This window comes from Alexandromys fortis, unplaced genomic scaffold, assembly GCF_014885135.2.
Source record: "Alexandromys fortis isolate MF-2015 unplaced genomic scaffold, M_Fortis_MF-2015_v1.1 scaffold_72, whole genome shotgun sequence".
Taxonomy (NCBI): Eukaryota; Metazoa; Chordata; class Mammalia; order Rodentia; family Cricetidae; genus Alexandromys; species Alexandromys fortis.
This window is the reverse complement of record NW_026067969.1, coordinates 6,788,975-6,813,484: the sequence shown is the minus strand read 5'-3', so window position 1 is coordinate 6,813,484 and position 24,510 is coordinate 6,788,975. Positions and strand designations below refer to the sequence as shown.

General features: G+C 47.3%; 1 protein-coding gene across 15 annotated transcripts in view; it reads left to right on the top strand.

Moving 5' to 3' along the window:
* Fnbp1 (formin binding protein 1) overlaps positions 1 to 24,510 on the top strand; it is a 123,459-nt gene that overhangs the window by 86,834 nt on the left and 12,115 nt on the right. For 5 of the 15 annotated variants that reach the window (XM_050154872.1, XM_050154867.1, XM_050154864.1 and 2 more), the window contains 6 exons: positions 1,389 to 1,517; positions 5,539 to 5,685; positions 7,280 to 7,474; positions 8,356 to 8,538; positions 16,499 to 16,513; positions 20,868 to 20,977. In XM_050154872.1, coding sequence (XP_050010829.1) covers positions 1,389 to 1,517; positions 5,539 to 5,685; positions 7,280 to 7,474; positions 8,356 to 8,538; positions 16,499 to 16,513; positions 20,868 to 20,977 — 779 coding nt within the window. The remainder of the gene's footprint in view (positions 1 to 1,388; positions 1,518 to 5,538; positions 5,686 to 7,279; positions 7,475 to 8,355; positions 8,539 to 16,498; positions 16,514 to 20,867; positions 20,978 to 24,510) is intronic. The other 10 variants (XM_050154870.1, XM_050154871.1, XM_050154873.1 and 7 more) reach the window with 5 other exon arrangements.

Genomic DNA, 24,510 nt, shown 5'->3' with positions numbered 1-24,510 from the left:
TGTATACGTGTTCGGACATTCACACATACATATTCTGCCAAAAGATATTCCATCTGTTTTAAGACCATTTCTCTGAAATAAACAGGCAACTATTTTATCTGACATTTATGTTCTGTGTGGAGTGGGATTCCCTCCCCTCGCCTCTCCTCCCTTTCCCTCCCACCCCTTTCCCTCCCCTCCACTCCTTTCCTCTCCCTCCTCTCCACTCTGAGACTTTCCAAGGAAGGTCTCTGAATGAAGCAGAGTTATTTTAGAAGTTTTAGTCTACATGGGAACCCCCTTTAAAATGTGCACAGTAGTGGTAACTGAGGTGTTGGAAGTCTTGGCAGATGGAAGGTAGGCAGGGGCGCAGCTGTTTTCACAGATCACTGCTGTCTGCTATGAGGGGGCGGATTTTTGGAGGTAGCTAGGGATGAATGTCACAGGGACTCGGTTAGTGCACTTGGTGGGGGACTGTCAGAACGGAAGGAAGAGCATATGGCCAGGACATGAGCTGCCAGGCTGCCAGCGGAGGGGGAGAATGTGGTGGCTAAAACGCAGCCTGGCTAGCTGAGAGGAGTCCGTACCTTACAGAATCACAGAGCCCCAGGTAATAAGAAAACACCTGGAAATACTGGGTGATGCTTGTCCATGAGCAGGGAAGGAAATAAAGGAAGACACCGGGTACCGTCCCCTTGGCCTCGCCAACAGGAGCGAAATGTGTGGAGGAGCTGGGACTCAGGCTAAGGCTATCCTGTCAGAAGCCAGGGAGAAACTCTGAGAATGAAAACTCACCTGAGGGGGCTGGAGAGGTGAGCTGGGCTGTGCGTCTGATACCCCAAAACTGACTCTGGTAAAAGGAGAGAACCAACTCCCACAAGTTCTCTGACCTCCACATGTGTGCCATGCCATATGTACATATATATACATGATACACACACACACTCATCTACAAAATGAATAAATGTTAAAAATCAGGAGGCATCTGTACTGGACTGTCTTTGGGGTACTGACAGGATATGTCCTCAGCTGCAGCCACTAAGGGAACCAATGTTGTAATTTAAAAAACAAAAGCAGCCTGAAAGAGAAAGATGCAATGCAGACAGAGCTCATGTGGAGGGTTTTTGTTTTGTTTTTGTTTTTCGAGACAGTGTTTCTCTGTAGCTTTGGTGCCTGTCCTGGAACTAGCTCCTGTAGACCAGGCTGGCCTCGAACTCACAGAGATCCTCCTGCCTCTGCCTCCCTCCCAAGTGCTGGGATTAAAGATGTGTGCCACCATGCCTAGCCTAAGAAGTCATTTTCCAATGCACTTGCTACTGTGAACTGTGTGAAGTGGCCTGGGCCCTGGTGTGCCATTGTAGGCTTTTGTTTATTCTGTGTAAATCGGATGTTCTTGTTTTTGCCCCAAGGCGCGGCAGCAAGCTCAATTACGTCACCAAATGGCAGAGGACAGCAAAGCCGATTACTCCTCTATCCTGCAGAGATTCAACCAGGAGCAGTGGGAATACTACCACACCCACATTCCCAACATCTTCCAGGTAAGCTCTCCACAGTTGCTTCTCACGTGACAGGGCCTCACTCTGCAGCTCAGGCTGGCCTGGAGGTCACTGTGTCTCTGCAGCTCAGGCTGGCCTGGAGGTCACTGCTTACCTAGGCTGACAGTCACCTGCCTGAGCCTCCTGAGTCCTGGCCTCAGGTGTGCACACCACACCTAGCTTCCCAAATGTCCACTTAGTCATTTACTGGGAGTGGGTGCACATGTATGTGTGTGTGGAGGCCAGAGGTACACTTGGGTATCTGTGTGTCACATGAATGCCTAGTGCCCCTGGAGATCAGAAGAGGGCCTTGGGTCCCCTCGGACTGGAGTTCCAGATGATTGTGAGTGGACATGTGGGTGCTGGGAATCGAACCTAGGTCCTCTGCAAGAGCAGACAGTGCTCTTAAGTGCTGAACCACCTCTCCACTCTCCCACCCTTTTATGTGAGACTGGGTCTCTCAGTGACAGGCTGCAGAGATGGCTCTATAGTTAAAAACGCTTGCTGCTCTTGTACGAGATTGAAGTTTGGTTCCCAGAACCCACATTGCCTGCAACTCCAGTTCCAGGTGGTCTGCCATCCTCTTTTGGCCTCCATAGGCACCTCTGTGAACATCTGCACACACATGGTATATATAAACTCATACAGACATACACATAAAATTAATAAATAAGTTTTTTTTTAAAGATTTACTTACTTATTTTGTGTATATGAGTGCTCTATCTGCAGGCACACCTGCACACCAGAAGAGGGTATCTGATCTCACTACAGATGGTTGAGAGCCACCATGTGGTTGCTGGGAGTTGAACTCAGGACCTCTGGAAGAACAGCCAGTGCTCTTAACCTCTGAGCCATCTCTCCAGCAAATGCATTAGAATATGCTGGCTGGCCAGCAAGCCCATGGAGTTTCCTGGTTTTATTTCCCCAGCACAGGGCTTACAGGTTCACTCCATCACACTCAGCTTTTTATATGGGTTCTGGGGATCGAACTCGGGTCCTCATGCTTGTGCAGCAAGCCCCTTACCTAGTGAACCACCCCCCAGCCCCCACTGAGCTCTTTCCCATGGCATATAGATCAAGCGATGGCCAGCAATAAGAATGAAGCATATTGCTAACTTGGGGTTCATCGGGTGCCTGTGTAGACGTCCTGGGTCTTCACTGTGCCTGCGTTTTTTGCAGGGGTTGCTATCTTACGACCATGCCTCTTAGAAGACGGCTTCCTTTTTAAAGGACACTTGGCTGCAAGAAATACCAGCTTGGGGCTGGAGAGATGGCTCAGCGGTTAAGCAGGTTAAGCCTGCTCTTCCAAAGGTCCTGAGTTCAATTCCCAGCAACCACATGGTGGCTCACAACCATCTGTAATGAGGTCTGGTGCCCTCTTCTGGCCTGCGGGCATACACACTGACAGAATATTGTATACATAATAAATAAATAAATTCTTTTAAAAAAAAAAGAAAGAAAGAAATACCAGCTTAGCTTTAGGAGATAAAGCGGCAGTCAGAGCTGTGCGATTCGAACAAACAAGCATTGTTTCCTTTGAATTGTTCTCTTTTTTTAAGACTCTCTCTGTGTGTGCACACATTATTTATTTTTTATTTATTTATTTATTTATTTGAGACAGAGTCTCACTATGGACCTCTGGCTGCCCTGGAACTCACTCTATAGACCAGGCTGGTCTTGAACTCAGAGATCCACCTGCCTGTCTCCTGAGTGCTGGGATTAAAGGCGTGCACCACCATACCCAGCCACCTTAGCTTTTGGAAGCAGATTCTCTCTGCTGATCTGGAACTTCCTGTGTGGCTGGGCTGGCCAGCAGCCCACTCTAGAGACCCATTTGTCTGTCTCTACAGCGATGGTCTCACTATTGTACACCACCCCACCCAACCCTGGCAGTTTTACATGATTAGAGGAGGTTAGACTCAGGTCCTTGATTGTGTGGCAAACACATTACCAACTGAGCTATCTCCCCAAACACCTGGATCATTTCTTTGGCTGCCTTAAGTGGTCAAAAATGATATGAAAGATATGCATGATAGATGCAGCTCTCTATAGAACCCTGGTTTGTCACGCCTATGCCTGACCTTCCTTCCCCAACATGACAGGCAGTAAAAATACATGCATACATGCATACATACATACATACATACAGACAGACAGACCTATATTCCTGTTTGGAGAATTTTGCCTGGTTTTTGAGACAGAGTCTTGCTATGTAGCTCAGGCTGGCCTTAAACTAGTAATCCTCCTGCCTTAGCCTCTAGAATCCTAGGGTTACAGTTGTGTTTACACCATGCCTGGCTCCCCACTTGGGGAACTGTTTATGATTTGAGTTTCAAATGTGGAAAAGCCAAGGCAACTGATTGAAGCAACTCCCCTAGTTGGGTCTGATTGGTTCTCATTTCCCCGTGCCACCAATGAGCCTCAGAGGACAGAGCGCTGGTTCTAGCTCAGCCTGGGTTGCATTGAGATGGTTACCAAAATGTTTTTGTAAAAGAGCATGGGGGGTCGTGAGTTGCTGAGGCTGTTTATAATAATGCTGGGTGTGGAGTATGCACTCTAATGAAACCCTAGCACTTGGGAAGTAGAGGCAAGAGGTCAGAAGGCAAAGCCAGCCTAGGCTGCACGAAACCCTGCCTCAAAACAACAAAACGGTCAATAATGTCATAAAGCCCCTGTGGTGGGGTCTATAGTCACTGTCATTGTCACTGGGGTAAATTCGCACAAGGCCAGATTCAGGATGGAAGGGTTTATCGGCTCATAGCTGAGCTTACAGAGCATGGTGGCAGGGACATCATGACAGCGGGAGGAGGCCGGTCACATGGGAAGCGAGGGATGATGCATGTTAGTGCTCAGCTCACTTGAATTTCCTATATTTTTATTTTATATGTGTAAGTGCAGTGCCTGCACTACTGGATGGTTCGCGAGCTGGGAACTAAGCTGGAGACTTAAAGACGCACAGACAGACAGACAGACAGACAGACAGACAGACAGACAGACAGAGACACGGGTCATCCTTGATACAAGCGTGCCAAGCTTATTGTGCTCCAGGGAAGGTTATATAGGGATTCTTAACTGATAGCCACGCCCCAGCTCTTGGGATCTTTCAGCTGCAGGCCTCATCAGAACCCACTCCCCTGCCATCAGGGTCTCGTGCTCAGTGCAGCTGCAGGCATAGGTGTTTTGCTCAGTTCACTCCAGCAGGCAAAGGGTCTGAGGCAGGCAAAGAAAGTCAAGGGAGCAGGGGTCTGCAGCCCCCAACATGTAAATGTTTTGTCTACATGCGTGTATGCACACCACATGTGCAGTTCCTGTGGGAGCCAGAAGAGAGCTTTGAGTCCCCTGGGACTTGGGTTACAGAGGGTTGTGAGTCCCCATTGGGTGCTGGGAATCAAACTCAGGTCCTCTGAAAGAGCAACCAGTGCTCTTAACCTCTGAACCATCTCTCTGGTCCCCTCTCCTTATATATAAAAAAATTGTTTTACACTTTATTTGCTTGCTCTGTGGTTCTGGTGGGTTAGGTGCTTGTACCACAGTGCATGCAGTGGCCAGAGAACATTCTGTTTTCTCCTTGCTAGCAAGTTCCAGGGTTTGAATTTGGGTTATCGAGCTTGGAGGCAAGAACCTAGGCCTGCTAAGGTATCTTAAGGATCTGATTTTCTTTCCAGTCTAGAACTCCAAGCACAATGAATTATAGTTATACCCACAGTGGGGTGGGGGTGTCATCTCACATCAAACTATTTAAGAAAATTCTTCATAAACAGACACACCCATATTCAGTGATTGTGGGTCCTGCCAATTAAAATCGATGTTACACATCACAGGAGTCCTGCTGCAATTGCAATGCGGTTGTTCGAAGGGCTGACTATGCATCCTAGCCTTTCACTGAGCACAGGTCTATGATGGTACACTAAACCCGGTCATTCGGACTCCAGTCTGTTCCCCTCAGTATTTGCGAGTCACAACATTACCCCCAAACAACTTCCCCGATTAGTAGACCATTTTAGACACGCTCCAATTTCTGCAGAAAATCCAAGAGATGGAAGAAAGGCGGATCATGCGCATCGGAGAGTCCATGAAGACGTATGCGGAGGTGGATCGGCAGGTGATACCCATCATCGGGAAATGCCTGGATGGGATAGTGAAGGCGGCTGAGTCTATCGACCAGAAAAATGTAAGTGTAGTCACTAGGCTTCTCAGGGTTCCATCACCTCTCTCCTTGTCCCTCCAACATTGACCCTGGGGCAAGGAGCTGCCACGGGTGGGGTGGCTGAATGTGGTCACTATACTTTTGCGCCTGAAAGCCCTTTTATGAGCCCTCAGTGTTTGGTTTTAGTTCCCCGGTCCTTTTGTGCAAAACACTCAGGGTTGTCACTGAATTAAATGGATTTCTGGAAAGAGACAAAGCTCGTTAGGGCACTAGCAGCCCAGCTGCTTGCTGAGTGTGCATTGTTTGCTGGTAGCATCCCCTCACTGGGACAGTTAGTGCTTTATGATGTTTTACTTTTGTTTTGGGGGGGAATCCTGCTACCCAGCTCCCAAATAAATTGCACATGAAGGCTTATTCTTACTTATGAGTGTCCAGTCTTAGCTTCGTTTGTTTCTAGCCAACTGTTTCGTTTTTTGAGACAGGGTTTCTCTGTAGCTTTGGAGCCTGTCCTGACACTCGCGTTGTAGACCAGGCTGGCCTCGAACTCACAGAGATCCACCTGCCTCTGCTTCTCACGTGCTGAGATTAAAGGTGTGCTCCACCACCGCCCAGCTAGCCAACTGTTCTTAAATTAACTCATCTACCTTTTCCCTCTGGGCTTTTGTCTTTATTTCTGTATATCTTTCTTTATTTCTTACTCCATGACTGGCTGGGTGGCTGACCCCTGATGTCTTCCTTTCTTTGTTCTCTTACGCCTCATTCCTTCTTTCTCCTCCTATTTATCCTCTCTGCCTGCCAGCCCCGCCTCTCCTTGCCTCTGCCTCACTATTGGCTGTTCAGCTCTTTCTTAGACCGTTAGGTGTTTTAGACAGGCAAAGAATCACAGCTTCACAGAGTTAAACAAATGCAGCGTAGACAAAAGTCACATACCTGAAAATAGTATTCCCCAGCAGGTCAATATCACTTTCAGATGTTGCTGAAAGTCCCCTGGGCCAAACAGTGCTTTGTTTAAAGTCCCCGCTCAGTTCCCCCCTTTCCACTCTTTTATTACCTCTGTAGAGAGTTCTGTCAGTCTGGTGTGTGCAGCTGCCTCAGAATGTTTGAAATGGCAGCTGTTTGCAGGAGCGTCCTCGGCCACGATGCTTTTGTGGCTCTGTTTTTGTGTGTAGAGTTGTGATTATAACTTTCCTTGCCTCCCACTGGAGATGTGTTAGCTTTCAGCCTCCTTCCCAGACCTCAGCCAAGTTTATGAGAAACAATTATCCATGCTCCAAAGTGAACAGCATCCTCCCTGCCTCCAGCTACGTCCTACAGGCAAGCTCCCTTACCTTGAGCTGGAAATGTTTTTGTCATTGGTTTTAGATCTCTCAAAAAAAAAAAAAAATTTTTACAAGTCTCGGTCAAGCTTCCTTTAATCACTCTGTTTAAAGGCAGAGCATCATGGGAGGTTGATGGCGATGTGGAAAGCGCCTTTGGCTCTCGCCTGGGGGCACAGATTTATGAGTTTATCTTGTAAGGGACACACTGCTGAGAGGGGGAAAACCCAGTATCAGCAGGGTTTTCTTGGATTGTCCTCTGAGCTCTGGTGTTGATTGGTTGTCCACGCATATGATTGCAGGACTCCCAGCTGGTTGTAGAAGCCTACAAGTCAGGGTTCGAGCCTCCTGGAGACATTGAATTCGAAGACTACACCCAGCCGATGAAACGCACGGTGTCAGAAAACAGCCTCTCCAGCTCAAAAGAAGGCAAGCCAGAGCTCAAGTTTGGCGGCAAGTCCAGAGGCAAGCTGTGGCCATTCATCAAGAAAAACAAGGTACTGGCTGTTCAGACCCTGAGCGGGCTGAGGCAACCAGGAGCAGAGGCTCGGAGTTTATCTTTTGGTCTTAATCAAGCTAAGCTCTCTCCTTCCAGAAAGCGAGAGAGAGCAGTTAGCGTGCTACGTTCATTCCACGATGCAAACGATCTCTTTCTGGTGGTGGTGTCTTTGCCATGGCCTCTGTCCTATTTCAGATGCGCTGTGACCTGGACGGGTCAGCCACACTAACATCACTGACCTCATAGCCCTTCACCCACCCCTTCTCCTCCCAGATGTGGGGCACCTCTGCCTGGAGCAAGGGGGGTGCCCCATCTAATCAAGCTTGCCAGCCTGGGCTCGGTTTTGAATCCATGTTAACCTCTGTCTCCATGAACATTTTCCCATTTTCTTTCCGTAGCGTGGTATGTAGGTGCATGACAGCGCTAACCCGGAGACCTAAAACGGGCATTAACCTTAGGTCAGACTGTGTCTGAGTTTCCCAGGACAGGACTGTCCCGTGGCTGTTTTTCAAAACCTCAGTAATTCAGACCCTTTCCCCGCCCCCTCACCGAGCTGTGTTAGTTTAGGTGCAGAAATGTTTTACCCCTCTGGCTTAAACTGGTTTTGGAATGACTAACGAGAGCCTTAGCTTGCATGTGGCCGTCTGCATGAGCTTTGGGTCACGAGGTTCTGCTGTCCTGTCGCGTACTCACTGAGCCTCTCCTTCTCACCCCCTCTTCGTGGAACACATCCTCCATGATTTCTTTTGTACTGTGGCATCGATATTAATGGTTTGTGTTTTACTTGCTTTGGATCTTGAATATGATTTGATGCTTATTTCTGTTTTGTCTTCTCGTTTCTGATTTTTTTTTCTGTCACCGCTCATCTCTCACGTGTAGCTTGTGTCCCTTTTAACATCCCCCCATCAGCCTCCCCCTCCTCCCCCTGCCTCTGCCTCACCCTCTGCTGTTCCCAACGGCCCCCAGTCTCCCAAGCAGCAAAAGGAACCCCTCTCCCACCGCTTCAACGAGTTCATGACCTCCAAACCCAAAATCCACTGCTTCCGGAGCCTAAAGCGTGGGGTAAGTTCCGCTCTGGAGTCTGCGTCTCTCGCACTGTGTTGCACGTCTCATTCTGCATAAGTTACTTTGTTTGTGAATGGCCCCAGTGTGTTTTCCTATAACATTTAGAGAGAGAGAAAGCTTGAGCCTAGGCTCCCAGAGAGCCACAGAGCAAAAGAATGGCAGAAAGAAAGGAAGGAACAAAGCAGAGCGGAGGGGTGGGAGGACAAGAAGGTCAGCAGGCCTGAGATTTTGTGCTCTAGTCCATGCTGGAAGCGCCCCATACTTCCCCTTCAAGCCATTCGTTTCCTCCTTGATCTCACCAACTTTGATCAGGTCTCTGAAACTGACAGTGGAGACGATGAGGAAGTGGAAATGACTGGACAGTCAGAAAATACATGCTGACTAATTCCAGACAGTGCAGCGCAGTCTCCGCTGTCCTAAGGAAGCCTCGTGGCCAAGAGGAAGGCAGCCAGGCACACTGGTTCCCTTTGTGAAGTTCAGGGATGGTGATAAAGTATCTCTCAACCCGATAGGGCTGAACTCTGCACAAGTCGAGCAGTCCAAATCCAAACTCAAACATCCAAAGTGTTTTGAACGCCATCATGACACCGTGAGAGGAAAATTCCACACCTGACCTCGTGTGAGGTGTTATGGCCATAACACAGCACCAGGCTGTGGGCGTGGCCAGAGGTAGATGTTTCCCTGAGACATGGGCTCCATCTCTGAAACACAGATACCAGAAGCATGTTCAAATTATATGTTCAAAAAACACACAGAAAGCCAGGCAGAGGGAGTGCACACCTTTAATCGCAGCCCTTGGGAGGCAGAGGCAGGTGGATCTCTGAGTTTGAGGCCAGCTTGGTCTTCAGAGTGATTTCCAGGACAGCCAGGACTGTTACACAGAGAAACCCTGTCTCAAAACACCGAAACCAAGACCAAAAAGACTATATAAAACATGTGAGTTTCAAATTTAAATTTGGATCTCATTCTATTTACATAGATCTCCCCATAAAGTCTGAAGCATTTGTGGCCCTGAACATTCTTTCAAGAGTCACTAAACCTGCATCTCTTTGCAAAGGGACAGGCACAACAGCAGTGACATTTACCAAAGCCGCCCCCATTCTGTTCTGAGCTCTCTTTGCAGCAAAGTATTCGAAGAGAAGCCATGGAGCCAGAAAGTCTGCTCACATGGTCTGAGAGTCTGTGAGCAAATTCTTAGAACACACTTGATGTTAAGACTCAGGTTTGAAATCAGGTGTGATGTTGCACACCTGTCCTCCGAGGATCAGAAGTTCAAAGCCATCCTTGGGTACTTAGCAGGTTCCAAGCTATCCTGGCCTATATGAGATTATGTTCAAAACAAACAAACAAACAAATAACAAGCCACCCAGTTTGCAGGACTAGATTGTGTGAGTAAATCTCACCTAAAACCCTACAGGAATCGGGACAGTCATCCCAGGTAGATAGCAGCTGAGCTCTCCCAAGTGAAACTAAAGGATAGGTCTCTTGAGCCTTGTCCAGCTGTCTGTACCGTAAGTGTCTGGGCAGGGTGTGGAGGCTCACACCTGTAATCCCAGCACATGGAAGGCTAAGGGCAGGAAAATGCTAGATTTAATGCTAGCTTGGGATACATGTCTCATTCCAGTCTAACCTGGGATGAAAAGTGAGACCCTGCCCCAAACAAACAAAAGTCCTGAAGCCTGGTGGTCAGAGCTCCCCCACCCCACCCCCCCACCCCGCAGTTCTGTTGTTTGGTCCACCTGTGAAGTTTCCCTGCAGATGTGGCAGGCTGCCTTACTCCTGGGGTCACCAGGCAGCTGAGAAGTGACACACTTATTTTTCCTTCTCTCTCTCTCTTTCTCCCCCCACCTCTTTCTCTATCTCTGTTTCTCTCTTTTTCTTTCTTTCAAGATAGGGTGTCTCTACACTACATAGCCCTAGCTATCCTGAAACTCACTCTGTAGACCAGGCCAGCCTTGAACTCACAGGCATCTGCCTGCCTCTGCTAGGATTATAGGCATGAGCAATCACTCCCAATTTGTGACACTTGTTTTTATGTGACATCTGCCTCCTCTGCTGGGATTAAAGGCGTGAGCAGCCACTCCCAATTTGTGACACTTGTTTCTATGTGATGCTCAGAAGCTAAGTTACCCCTAGAGCTGAAGTTGGGTACCAGACCTTGGCCTGGTAAGCAGCATGATCTGGCAAAGACAGGCCCGGTGTTCCTCATGAATGGAAAGTGTTGTGTTTCCTGCTCCAACATCCACTGGCATAGGAAGAGATTCCTAACCTGAGCTAATCCAATGATTCATCAGCATTTGTCTCAAGTCCATCTGCTGGTAAATTCCTGTGCTAAAAGACTTCATTTCATAGGCTCAGCCTCCCGGTCCATGGCTATGCTCAGCACTCCAGAGGCTGAAGCATGATTGCCACTAAACTAAGACCAGCCTGGGCTTCATAATGGGATCCCATTTCAGAAGAACAGAAATCTGCTGGGGATACGGCTCTGCTGTAGAGTGCTTGCCTAGCATGCAACCCTGGCACACCATAAAACATGATACGGTGGTGAGCGCTGCTGAGATCAGAAGTTCAACATCCTTGGCTGTGGAGCGAGTTTGAGGCCAGTCTAGGCTATGTGGGATCCTCTCTCAAAAATAAAATAATAATGGGCGAGTGATATGGCTCAGCAACTGAAAGTGCTTGGAGCTGAGCCCTGACAGCCTGAGTTCAGTCCCTAGGACAGAAGCGGTGAAAGGGTAGAACCCAGTCCCCAAAGCTGCCCACTGCCCTCCACGTGCACACAATAAATAAATAAAATAGATGAGTAAATAAAAAAAAATAGTAGGGTCCAAACATCAAGGTTGAAGGAAGGAAGGATGCATTTGAGAGAATTATTTTGCTTTAAGCAACTTAGTATATCAAGTTAAAGCTCGGAAGTTTGGGCTGGTGCAGTGGTTCAGCCTAACAACCTCCATGGTGGAAGGAGAGAACCAGCTCCTACAAGTTGTCCTCTGACCTCCACGTTCACGTCTTAGTACTCGAATGTGCACATACGCACTGCATAAATAAATGTAATCCTTTTTAAATTAAATTTAATTTCCTAAAACTGTCAGGAGAGCCACTGTCAGCAGGCAGCGTAGCTTCAGAAGTGGGCGATGGATCGTGCTGAGCTCTGTTGTTGGGACTGGCTGAGCAATCAGCAGCTTCTTGGCTTGATTTTTGCGGGCTTTTAGAACTCCACTCTTCATCAGAGAATGTCCACAGATGTAACAGGGTGAGCCGGGCTCAGAGTCAGTTCCATCGTGTTACCACATAGTCACTCGTGTTTATGAACATCTGCATCTGTCTGTCAGGCACTCACGGGGAAATGTGTCAGGTGTTCCCACAGCCACCATTCGTTTGCACCTCTGGTCCATGATGCTGCATCACACGGTCTACCGGTCATCCATGGTCTCTGTGTCTGTGTTCAGGGTGTCCACTGAGTGTGTAGGCAGAGAATGCCTGCATTCAGTTAGTACAAGAAAAGATGGTTTAAGTCTGATTTAAAGGAAGATTTAAAAAAAAAATCAGCAAAATGAATTTTATTTCTTACTTCTCAAATCTATGCCTAGCAAATTCCTTTTAATGGAAATGTTTCTGGATGGTAAATGCCTTCTCCCAGTGACAAGCGGCCTGCTAGAAGCTTCGACACTGAGGGGCATGGAGAATAGTTGTGCCTCCATCACTTGTGACGAGCCCTTAGGGTCGGAGCTGATGCTTCTTCTTACGGGAGAGGGCGTGATGCTTCTTCTTACGGGAGAGGGCGGGAAGGGAGGAAGGAAAGGGGGGACATTAAGCCTTTGAAAACATCACAAACCAAAGTCTGGGGAATTAGACCAGGTTATTCAGCAGCGTCCGTGTGGGAGGCGCTGAGCCCATGATGAGTGGAATGGAGTCCTTGCTTCCATTTTGCTTTCTCTTGCGCTGGAACTTGAGAACTCCTGAGCAGAGGCGCTCAAGGGAGGATTCCGGAAGAATAACTGTAACCGTGGTGTATCTTGTTTTGTTTTGATCAGGTGTTTTCATTTTATTTTTTGTCTGTGTGTTTTGCTTGTGTGCATGTCTGTGCACCACTTGTGTGCCTAGCACCTTCAGAGTTCAGAAGAGGGCATGGATACCCTGGAACTAGAGTTAGCTATGGCTGTGAGTCACCGTGTGGGTGCTGGGAATCGAACCCAGATCCTGCCCAAGAGCAGTGAGTGCTTCTAACCATTGAACCATCTGTCCTGTACTCCGTAGTGTGTCTTTTATTTTCATTTCACATTGCACAGCCTTCAGAGTTGAATTCTAAGTATCTGGTTTAATTACCAGAGTGTGGAAATTGTGTGAAACCATTTCTTTTTATTTTTTTCTGAGACAACGCCACCACACCTGACTCAATGTGCACATATTTCTTAGCATAGCTTGGTTTACTTCTGAATAATTAAATAAGATTAAATATTTTGGATTTTTTGTTGTAAGCTATTTTCTGGGGGTATTTACAGAGAGTCTGCACTGACAGACCTTAGTATTCCATCTTTACATGATTAAAAAAAAAGATTAAAGTAGAGAGAAGATCCTCAGAGCTGGGTGTGGATGCACACACATGTGATCCCTGCCCCTAGGAGGTAGAAACTGGAGGGTCAAGAGTTTGAGGCCAGTGTGAGCTGTATGAGAGGAAAACCAAAGAGGAATGGGGGAGATAGAGATGAATGGATGATAGATAGATAGATAGATAGATAGATAGATAGATAGATAGATAGATAGATAGATAGATAGATGTTTGATGATAGACTGATTGATTGAGATATAGAGATATATAGGTGATAGATTGATAGATATGTGCCCAGGTAGATAGATGGATAGAGGGACGAATGGTAGATGGATAGGTAGATGAAAACATGTCCTGAGCTTGACTATACAAAGGCTAATCCTATTGTCTTAAACAGAGATTTCCTTTCGCCTACGAAAAGCAATTGTCTAGATGATCCCTCCTGTATTTTAACGTTAACCTTAGGAAATGCCACCAAAGTAGAGCAAGACGTTCTAGAAATCCGTTGTTGTGTGTCACGTTATGAATGTGCGGTTCCTTTCTTTAATCTTCCTTGTTTTCTTGCTGACTGTTGGCAGACTCAGTCTTTGTGTTATCACAGAGAGCTCATGAAGAGGACTCTAGGGAAGCCCACGCATGCCTTCGAGGCTAGGGCCTATGTTGTAAGTCTGCCTGTGCTGCAAGAATGCAGTCACAGCCAAGCCACTAACCCCTTGGACAGCGCCAAGACTGGGGACACAGGTGCAGCTGGGACACTTCCATCCCACTGAACAAAATTCCAAACTGAGACAACTGCACCCCGGGGCAAGGAGGGGGTCTTAGGGTATAACTCCAAAAGCTATTTTATCCCCCAACTGGCATAGAGAAACCCAGGCTCCCTGATGGACATCCAGTGCCCCAGTGACATCCACTGAGTGGGCTCACTGTCAGACTGTCCCTTTTTTGTCTTCATTCTGGTAAAATCTTTAAAAAGCCTGCAACTGCCACCTGAAATGTCCGTGGTGTCCCTGGGTATGAATTTATGGCAGAGATTTACCCATAAAACCCAGCTGCAGAATGTAGTCACTGCAAAGAGACAGTTTATGGCATGACGATCTGACCTTGCTGGGATCCACATCGGAGTGTGCAACCAGCGGGTTCCTAGGGAGTCGTGCCTTGAGCTTGGAGAACAAAAACTCAAGGAGGCACGAGCAGAGAGGGTCCCAGTAGGTTTCACCAAGGCGTATGTGCTTAGGCACTTACCGTCCCCTTTCTTTGCGCTTGAGGTTAGTAGCTGTGACCATCCAATGACACACGGACGAGCTGGCTCTGTGTTATTGATGCTTGCTTCTCCCAAGGCCCCTAACTGTCGCCTGAAGCTGATGGTGTCTGGTCACACACTCCATGAGGCCTTTGCCTTTATTCTACGAGAAGACTTGCTTTCTAATCAGAAGTGACCTAATTGACTGGCTTATGGCCTATAACCTGAAAATGCTTACTCGTGTTTCCACACATGGCGGTGGCACCTCCGGCAGGTGGTCTGTCACCGCCCACTTCAGAATTTGAGGGTTTTGGTGTTTCCAAAAGCCAAGTGCAAGATTTAGTATTTCCTGTTTCTATTGGAGCAGATGCCCAGTTTTAATCATTTGTTCTTTTTTTAAAAAAAAAGATTATTTATTTTATGTGTGTATGTTCTTGTCTGCATGTACATCTGCACACCAGAAAGAGGGCATTGGATCTCATGACAGTTATGAGATGGTTGTGGGCCACCATGTGGGTGCTGGGAATTGAACTCAAGACCTCTGAAAGTGCAGCCCGTTCTCTTAACCACTGAGCCATCTCTCCAGCCCCTAATCACTTGTTCTTATTTTGAACTGGTAACCTTATTGCTTCACAAATTTGGCTCTAGGAGATTTTGGTTATAATCTCCTCACGAAAGGGAGCCCTATAGAGAGTAAATAGTGAGTCAGGTTTTTGGAATTCGCAATAAGACTGCGTGAGGAAATATTAGTGTGCGCTAGCGTGCTTCATGGGGGCCGTCTCCTGCTCTACACCTTGAGTGTGGTCTGTCTGAAGGCGAGCTCAGCTTGTGAGGGACAATCTGTGCGGGAGCTCCAGGAGGCTCAACAATTCATGGCCATTGCCTGTGAAGACTTTTGAAAAGCTGTCCTGGCAGTCTCTTCCTTCCGTGTGGGAACTGTGTCTTTAAAAGGCGATCGCCTATATACAAAGAAGTGTTGACCTTATTTATTTATTTGTTTGTTTGTTTTGGGGCAGGATTTGTGTAATTTAGGCTGGCCTGGAACTCAACTGTGTAGACCAGGCCTCTGCTTCCCGAGTGTGAGCCACCAAACCTGGCTAGAAGTATCAACTGTGAATAACCTTAAGAATGGAAAAGTACAAACGTTGGCTGAGAAGTTTTAACCCCTCTCTACGCAGCATAAAAATCCAAGTGTGGTTTCTTTGACATTTTGTCCTCTGGGTATGTCTGTACCCTGCTATCAGTTACTAGGGCCCTCTGCATTGCTAGAGACCAAGTCCATGTCCTGTGCTGAACTCTCCCTAGTGGGTCTTACAGAATCTTGTTTCTGTTTCATTGCCCTCTTTTGGCCTCTGCAGACGCCATGCTCGCTATGTTTTTTGTTTGTTTGGTTTTGGTTTTTCAAGACAGGGTTTCCCTGTGTAACTGTCCTGTCTGTCCTGGAACTTGTTTTGTAGACCAGGCTGGTCTGGAACTCACAGACATCCACCTGCCTCTGCCTCCCAAGTGCTGGGATTAAAGACGTGCATCACCACACCTGACAAAATAAAAAGAAAAATACTATTAAAAAATTACAAAGCACCCATGTGAGAGGGTGTGTAGGGGAGCGTGCCGGTGACCCCGGCACTCGGGAGCAGAGGAGAAGCCTTCCTGAAAATGTGAGTCCCTCCCAGCCACTGCTGACCGTCGGGTAATCCTGTCTCAAAACTAAAATTTTTAAAAGGATCTGCCTAGATGTCCTGGGGGAGATTCGGTGAACAAAGTGCCGTGCGGTTCTTTTCCTTTCAGGGTCCTTGTGTGTCACCGCTGTGCCTGGCAGAGTTAGGGCCCTGGGTTCTGTTCCCAGCACCACCTCAGGTCACCCTCCCCAGCAAGCTGGTTCTCACGGGTGGCCAGTGGGGGCAGCAGTGCAGGGTCAGGAGGGCTCTCTACTCACACCTTGTCGTGGCTCTGGCTCCCAAGCCACCTAAGACGTTTCTGTATGACCAACCCCTCCTGTAAACTTTTGCACAGATCTGCCCTGGCCATTTTCACAAGTTGGCAGGTGAGCTGATGTTGCGAGTCCTGTGGGACTGGCCAAGTGCCCCCCTCTTCTGACCTGTGTTTTTTTTTCTCTCTCTCTCTCCTTCTCTCTTCCCGTTTGTTACCTCTTCAATTTTTCCGTGAAGCTTTCTCTCAAGCTGGTAAGCATAAAGTCCCCCGTGCATGTCCCTAGTCTAATCGGGGTTTGGTGTGTGTTATAGATGCTATGCCCTGGGCACCCTGCCTCCAATATTAACTGCTCACATTTGACTTTCCTTCGGGCGCTTTTGTTGGTGTTTATTTGACCTCTGGATGCGTGACTGTCTTATTCACTAAGAAAATTAATACTTAACATGATTTGGTTCTCCTTGCTGTGGGGGCCTTATGACTATGCCAAGTATTAATCTACTGTTGATATTCATCAGAATGTAAATGTCAGAAATTGGGGACTGTTCCTACTGGGTCGATTTAAATAGATGGAAGGTACTTCTTCCTGGGAACCACTAAAGGAGACACTTGGGAGACAGAGGCAGGAGGTTCTCTGTGAGTTCGGGGCCAGCCTGGTCTACATAATGAGTTCCAGGCCAGCTAGGGCTACAAGAAGAAACCCTGTCTTAAAAACAAAACGGAACAACCAACCAAACTAACAAAAAAAAGCACAAAACACTCAAAAAAAAACAAAACAAAACAAAAAATTAGGAGCCTGAAGGAGACACTTGGGTGTGTATCACGCCTTTAGTGACTACTCAGATTTTTGGAAGGAAAAACCACAGGAACTGAGACCTCCTGAGGACCTGTGTAGGTCTCTGGATGCCTTGAGTAAAGGTGAATCCAGAGGCCACAGGTCCTCTGATGGACAAAGGGAAGCCCTTTGTCCACCCTTGCTTGAGCTGTCTGCCTAATGTCTGTGTCTTGCTTTTCCTTCACGGTGTAGCCCTAGTGAACAGCCTGAGTAATTGTTCCATTTATTAAAGAAAACTCCTAACCAACATAACCCACTATGCTTTGAGAATAAATGAGGGCTGGGAACATGGATCCTTTCGGAATACACACCCTTCACTAGCTCAGGAGTAAGCTGTTGCTTCCGTATCGTTCTTTGAAGTCAATGAAAAAGCTAAACACCGGGAGCTAGAGCGAAGCTCGGTGGGTAAGAGCGCTTGCCCTTACAAGCATACAGACTCGAGTTTAGATTCCCAGGGAGGTTCCCCTTCAGTGGCACCATCTCAAAAGCCAGGTTATCCCAGCACTGAGGGGTAGAGAGAGGTGAGCTCCAGAGGTTCACTGGACAGCCAGCCTCACCGAAAAGCCAGTCCCAAGGCTGTAAGGTAGAGAGAGGGAAGACATCCGACTTCCTGCTTGGGTGACACCTTAGTTTACGCACATCCACAAACACACACGGCCGTGAAGTGTTGGGTAGTAAATGGGTTTTCCGTAAAAGCAAATATCTTAAGAACCTGTTTCACCCAGGACTTATGCCCAGGAGCAATGTAGGTGCCATCCTGAGATGAAGCAAGGCTAAATGCAGAGCCATTTAACCTGGGTGTGTGTGACCACTCCTTCCATGGCTGGTTCCACCATTCTGCAAACTGGGATATTCCAGTCACGTCAGAGACACTCTTGCTGACTCAGAGCTAGAAACAAGAGCCCCATCTCCACAAAATGAGTCACACGCCATAGCTTTGAGAAAATGTAAACTTCAAAAGCCTAATTGGGTGAGACGCCCTTTCTACCGATCCTAAGTTTATATGAGAAGCTACTGACTTGAATCGCCGTAGCAACCAAGGTTTGAGTCTTTTCCAGTGACTTGTTTTCAAATAACAGTGGTATTTGAATAGCGAGGGTAGCTGTTGACGGGACCTGGCTGGTCACTCATTGCTTTATCAGTTGGAGATAACGTGTAGATCAGCTAGGCTATTCTGTCGGCTGTCAGTAGTAACCAGTGCTGTCTCTGCTGTGGCTAGTCACAGGCCACCAGCCCAGAGTGTTCCTTACAGGTGTCTCTGCCATTTAGATGCCATCCAAGCCTCACACCTGTTCTACATACACTCAAAAGATCCAGGTCATTGCTGAGCCAGCCACGTTCAAACTCAGGCAGTCTCTGCCGCTTCTGTCCCAGACACTGCAGCCACACCCTTCCCATCACCACAAACAGGGCTAGAGGGCCCTCTGGCCACTGACAGATTGCCTTGCTTCCACAGGCCAGTGATTTGTATTGAATTTTGTTACATCCCAGATTTTAAAAACAAGCAAACAAACACCTTCAGAAATCTCAGCTGGGAAGATAGATCTAAAGGCGAAAGTGTGTGTAAGCCTAACAGGAGAGCTTGAGTCTAAATTTCCAGAGCTGATGTAAAAACCCCATGCCCAGCATGCATGTCCGCAAGACCAGTGCCCCATCGGGAGATAGAACATGCAATGGAGACACATACTCTGTCCAAACAAGGGGAAGATAAGAACCCCTGGGGGGAGGGGGTGTTTGTGTGTATGTGTGCATTCTCAATCTAGAAAACAAGTATCAGGGTGCCAAGATGGCTGGGGCCAGGGGTGCTGCTTGGTGCTAAGCCCCGCTAAGCCCCCATGGCCTGAGTTCCATTCCAGAGACACACATGGTTGAAAGATGGAGCTGACTCCCACAGGTTGTATAGTAAATAAAAATTGTGAAGACAGGTTTCCCTCCCAGCTCAACACCTGAACAGAGGGACCAGAAAGATAGACACGGGGATTTTCAAATAGCACACACCAGAGAAGGAAACCGCCTCAGCCTCCTTCATACTGAGGGACCCGCTTGCTTGGCTTGGAGACAGGAATGTCACCCGCCCTCTCTCCCCCCTCGACTAGCACGCACACTCAGGATGGGACTCTGATCTCCATTTGGCCCAAGAGGCAAATATTTGCTGACTCGTGTTCTTCCCAGCCCGTCCATCTTCCTCATAATCGGCCTACAAGCTTTTGTCCCCAAGTGAGCCATTTGGCAAACCCCAGAGGATTCCGGAATCACATTCCCTGGGCCCCCTTTCTTCTCGCCCCCAAGTCAATCTCGCCCTTGTTTGAAAAGAATTGAGGTTTTCAAGTAAAATCTCTCTTGTAAAATCTCTCCTGGCTTTCGCTGGGCCTGTTGAATGCGTCTCATTCTTTATGAAAACTGCCTCACTTGAGGAAAAGCTCTTGGCACTACAGTGAAGCCACAGCTCTCCAGCAAGGAGACAGTCTTTGGAAGGAGACCAGCTCCTGGTGTCTCCTACTGAAGGCACAGGGACAAAGGCAAGAGTGCAGTGGGATTTTCAGAGCCCAGCCAGGTGTGGCGGCTCCCGTCTGCAGTCCTGGCGCTCAGGAGGCCGAGCCTGAAGGACTGCTTCAACTCGAAGGCCAAGCTGGTCTGCTTAGCAAGTACCAGACCAAGCCAGTGCTAAAAACTAGAAGTGTGTGGGGGTAGGGTGAGGGTCTGGAGAGATGGCTCGGCAGTTAGGAGAATGCATTGCTCTTTCGAAGGACCCAAGTTCCCAACGCCCACATCGTGTGGCTCACAACCACCTACCTGTACCTTGTTCCAGGGAAATCTGATGCCCTCTTCTGGACTCTGCTGGCACCCATCCCACATGTCCATATGTGCGAGCGCACAATTTTAAAATAAAGTCTTTTAAATTGGGGCAGGAGACCAGGAGCCAGATGTGGTGGTTTACACCTGTAATGCCAGTACCTGGAAAACCATGTCACTGCGAATTTGAGACTGTAACCTGGGGCAAAATGCTTGGGTAGTGTGCATAGGCCCCCAGGTTCAGCTTTGCAGGAAAGGGGGTGGTAAAACACTCCTGACCATAAAAGTAGAGGAGGTTGGTTTTGTTCACTGGGAAGTAATTTTGACGGACCAGAAACATCAGAAGGGGATGGCATGGGTTTGTTTTGTTTGTTTTGGTTTTCTTGAGACAGGGTTTTTCTGTAGCTTTGGAGCCTATCCTGGAACTCGCTCTGTAAACCAGGCTGGACTTGAACTCCCAGAGATCCTCCTGTCTCTGCCTCCCAAGGGCTGGGATTAAAGGCGCACGCCACCAATGCCCCACCTGCTCACATCCTTAAAGGAAAGTGACAGGCTGGGAACTCTGCCTCAGCCTTGAGAGGAGAGATGGGAAGGAATACTTCAGCTAAGGAAGGAGCAGATGTTCAGACACAATGTTCACAACAACTGGACTATATTACAGAAGTGCCAGCTTCCTACTCTTCAGGAACGGGTGGGAATAGTCAGAAGATGCAAATGTTTCTGGGCTGCCTCCATCTCTCCTCCCCGGAGTGTGGTTACTCCTGGCCTTTGCTGCAGTGCTCTGGCCCTCGTAGATGACAGGCAGTGGTTGGCGGGACTTCTGAGTTTTGCATGTATTTGATTTTCACGGCTCAGCTGGTGTGGCGGGAAAGCATAGTTGGTTGTGGGAAGCCTCTGCAGGTCTGCAGGCTCGGTTTGCCGCCTCCTGCCCAGGAGCACCTCAAGGCTTTCTGGCTTCTCACTGTTGTTTGTGTCTGCAGGGTGCCACACCAGAAGACTTCAGCAACCTTCCGCCTGAGCAGAGAAGGAAAAAGCTGCAGCAGAAAGTGGATGATCTCAATAAAGAGATCCAAAAGGAGACAGATCAGAGGTAGGATGGATCAGTGTGCCCTGTCAAACCACCCAAGCTTGTGGAAAGAGGAAATCTGAAAATAGACGCGCGCGCACGCGCGCGCGCACACACACACAGTACTTTAAAGGCCAGAAGAGGGTGTCAGAACTCTTGGAACTGGAGTTAGTGGCAGTTGTGAGCCACCAGATATGGGTGTTGGGCACCAGACTTCAGTCCCTATGATAAAGCAGTATGTATTCTTACATTTTGTCATCTCTCTGGCCTTACAATGGATAGAAAGGCGTTATTTTGGCAGGTGTTTTGTCTGTTTTCTCATTGTGCACTGGGTTTCTCATTAGAGGTTGTATTTTGAGATAAATACAGATTTTTTTTCTATCTGGGTTTTTTATTTTTTATTGATTTTTGTTGAGTAGATTTATGTTTTTAAAAAAGGAAAAAAGAGGGGGCTGGAGAGATGGCTCAGAGGTTAAGAGCATTGCCTGCTCTTCCAAAGGTCCTGAGTTCAATTCCCAGCAACCACATGATGGCTCACAACCATCTGTAATAAGGTCTGGTGCCCTCTTCTGGCCTGCAGGCATACACACAGACAGAATATTGTATACGTAATAAATAAATAAATATTTTAAAAAAATAATAATAAAAAAGGAAAAAAGAAGTCAGGCAGTGGTGGCGCACGCCTTTAATCCCAACACTCAGGAGGCAGAGGCAGGTGGATCTCTGTGAGTTTGAGGTCAGCCTGGTCTACAAGAGCTAGTTCCAGGACAGGCTCCAAAGCAACAGTGAAACCCTGTCTTGAAGAAAAAAAAAAGGAGAAAAGAATTACTATCTCTTTGGGACTTGGAGACCTTGTTTTGTTTATGTGCTGTGCTGGGGTGGATTCAGGGCCTCTGTATGGATACTAGGCAGTTGTTCTACTACTGAATCACAGTACACATTAAAACATGAAAATCAGCCAGGCGGTGAAGTGCACACCTGTAATCCTAGCACTCAGGAGGCAGAGGCAGGCAGGTGGATGTCTGAGTTTGAGGACAGCCTGGTTTTAGTTGAGTCCTAGGGCAGCCAGGGCTACACAGAAAGACCCCATCTAGAAAAACTGAGTTAAACAAACAAAAAACCAGAAGTGAGTTAACTGAGGCACCTCTTCATGAAATTTGGGAGGAGCCAGCAGGTTAAGGTCATCATAGAGAGGAGAGAGCAGCCATGTCGTTGGAGTCTGAGGCAGGAGGATTGCTGACCAGCGAGGCCAGCCTGCAATGTAGAGTGGGCCCAGTGTCCAAACAGAAGCAAGGAAAGCGGGCAGGGCTCAGTGGTTAAGAGTGTGTGTTCCTTTTGAAAAGGATCTGAATTCTGTTCTCAGAACCACACCAGGTGACACCAGCTCCCAGAGGGGCTGATGCCGCTGGCCGCAGAAGGCATTCACACTCATGTGCACACACATTTTCCACACCTCACCAAAAATAATGAAAATAACTTGTTTTTAAAAAGAAAAAAAAAAAAGCTGGGCAGTGGTGGCACACTCCTTTAATCCCAGCACTTGGGAGGCAGAGGCCGTCCCATCCCTGTGTATTCAAGGCCAGCCTGGTCTGCAGAGCAAGTTTCAGGACAACCAGGGCTACACAGAGAAACCCTGTCTTGAAAAACCAAGAGAAAATAATGCTGTTCAAAAAGAATCTACAGACACAAAAGTCTGGTTCCTTAAAGACTTCAGTAAAATGAGGACTGGGAAGATAGATCAGTGGGAAAAGTCTCCCATGCAAGCGTGAAGAACTGAGTTCTGATCCCCAGTGCCCATCTAAAAGCCAGGCACAGCCGTGCAGGTCTGTAACCCCATTGCTGGCCAGCTGGTGAGAGATCCTGTCTCAAAAAACAAGAGGAGTGCCTAGAGCAAGGGCTCCACACTTATACTCCCTTGCTGTGTAATCAGACTGGGGGGGGGGGTTCAGATTCCAGCACCCACAAAACATGCCCAGCACCCCACAAACATCTCTAACCCAAGCTCCCCAGTGGGCATAGGTGGAGAGATCTCTTGTGGTTACCTCAGAGGAATAGGTAAAGAGTGAAGAAGATACACTTACCGCCGTGGCCTCTGTACTCACACAGGCATGCTCACCTGCGCACTCACACACATGTAAATGGAGGTAGAGCATTCCTCTTCCAACCACCTAGTCCCAGATAATCACACAAATGCTTATATTAATCATAAAACACTCAGCCTATAGCTCAGGCTTACTACTAATCAGATTTTACCCATTTCTGTTAATCTCTATTTTGCCACATGGCTCATAACTTTGCTTGTCCTCTAGCATCTTGCTTCCCTAACAGCTGGCTCATCTCTCCCTGACTCCTCCCTTCTTCCTCTCTGCTTTCCTGCCTAGTCATAGTCTTCCTTGCTGTAGGCCAAATTAGCTTTATTATCAACCAATTAGAGTAATACATATTCGCAGTGTACAGAAGGGTTATTCTACAGCATTTCCCCCTTTCTGCCTAATCAAAAAGGAAGATTTTAACTCTGACATAGTAAAATTAGATTTAACAAAACAGTTATCAAGTAAGAATTACAGGTACAATATCTAGTCTATTTGTATTTGACAGAACTAGAAAAAAATATTTAATTATCTATCCTATCTTAGTGAGTTTAAAGTTTTATATCAAATTTACCTTTTGGCATAACTAAGAAAAACTGTAACTATAATTGTCTAGTCTTCAACTCCATCAAAGACCTGAGAAGAAAATAATATTACCTGAGTAAGCAGAAAGTGTAGGCAAGCAACTTCCAAAAAATATGAGAAATGACAGAAACAGTTGGCTGCCTGGACAGTCACCCAGGGTTCCTCTGTAGCCCTGGGGCATCCAACTCTGGCCCACAGACCTAGCATAGCTCACAGACTTTCCTGTGAAGCAGAGGATTTTGAAGAACTGTCGTCTGCCCTACTTTGTCTTGGCAAAGTTTGGCAGTGGCCTTTCTTGCTTCCTGCTGGTCCAGTTTGGACAGTAACTCTCAGCAATTGAGGCAAGGGCGTTTCTTTGCCCCTATGGCTAGCTATTGCCACAAAGAGGACAGACTCCATAGGGAGTTTCTTTGATGCCCATCATCTTTTCTGGCATACATTGGTGCTGCCAGGAGCTGATGTGTCTCACTGTCATGAAAAGTCTAAGTTAGGGCTGGAGAGATGGCTCAGAGGTTAAGAGCACTGACTGCTCTTCCAGAGGTCCTAAATTCAATTCCCAGCAACCACATGGTGACTCACAGCCATCTGTAATGAGATCTGGTGCCCTCTTCTGGCCCACAGACAAACATGCAGGCAGAACACTATATACATAATGAATAAATAAAAAAAAAGTCTAAGTTATTAAAACATTTTAAATGCCATATTCTGTAAGTCTTTGAAGTGTTTGAAGATTACTATCTATTTGAAATTTATCTTAGTATATCTAGAAAACCTAACATGACTGTAAGTTCAACTATAATAGATGACTAACTGTATTTTTGTAATTCTGTATTATTAATTATACATTACATTTTTAATTAAGCTGTATAAACACAATACTTT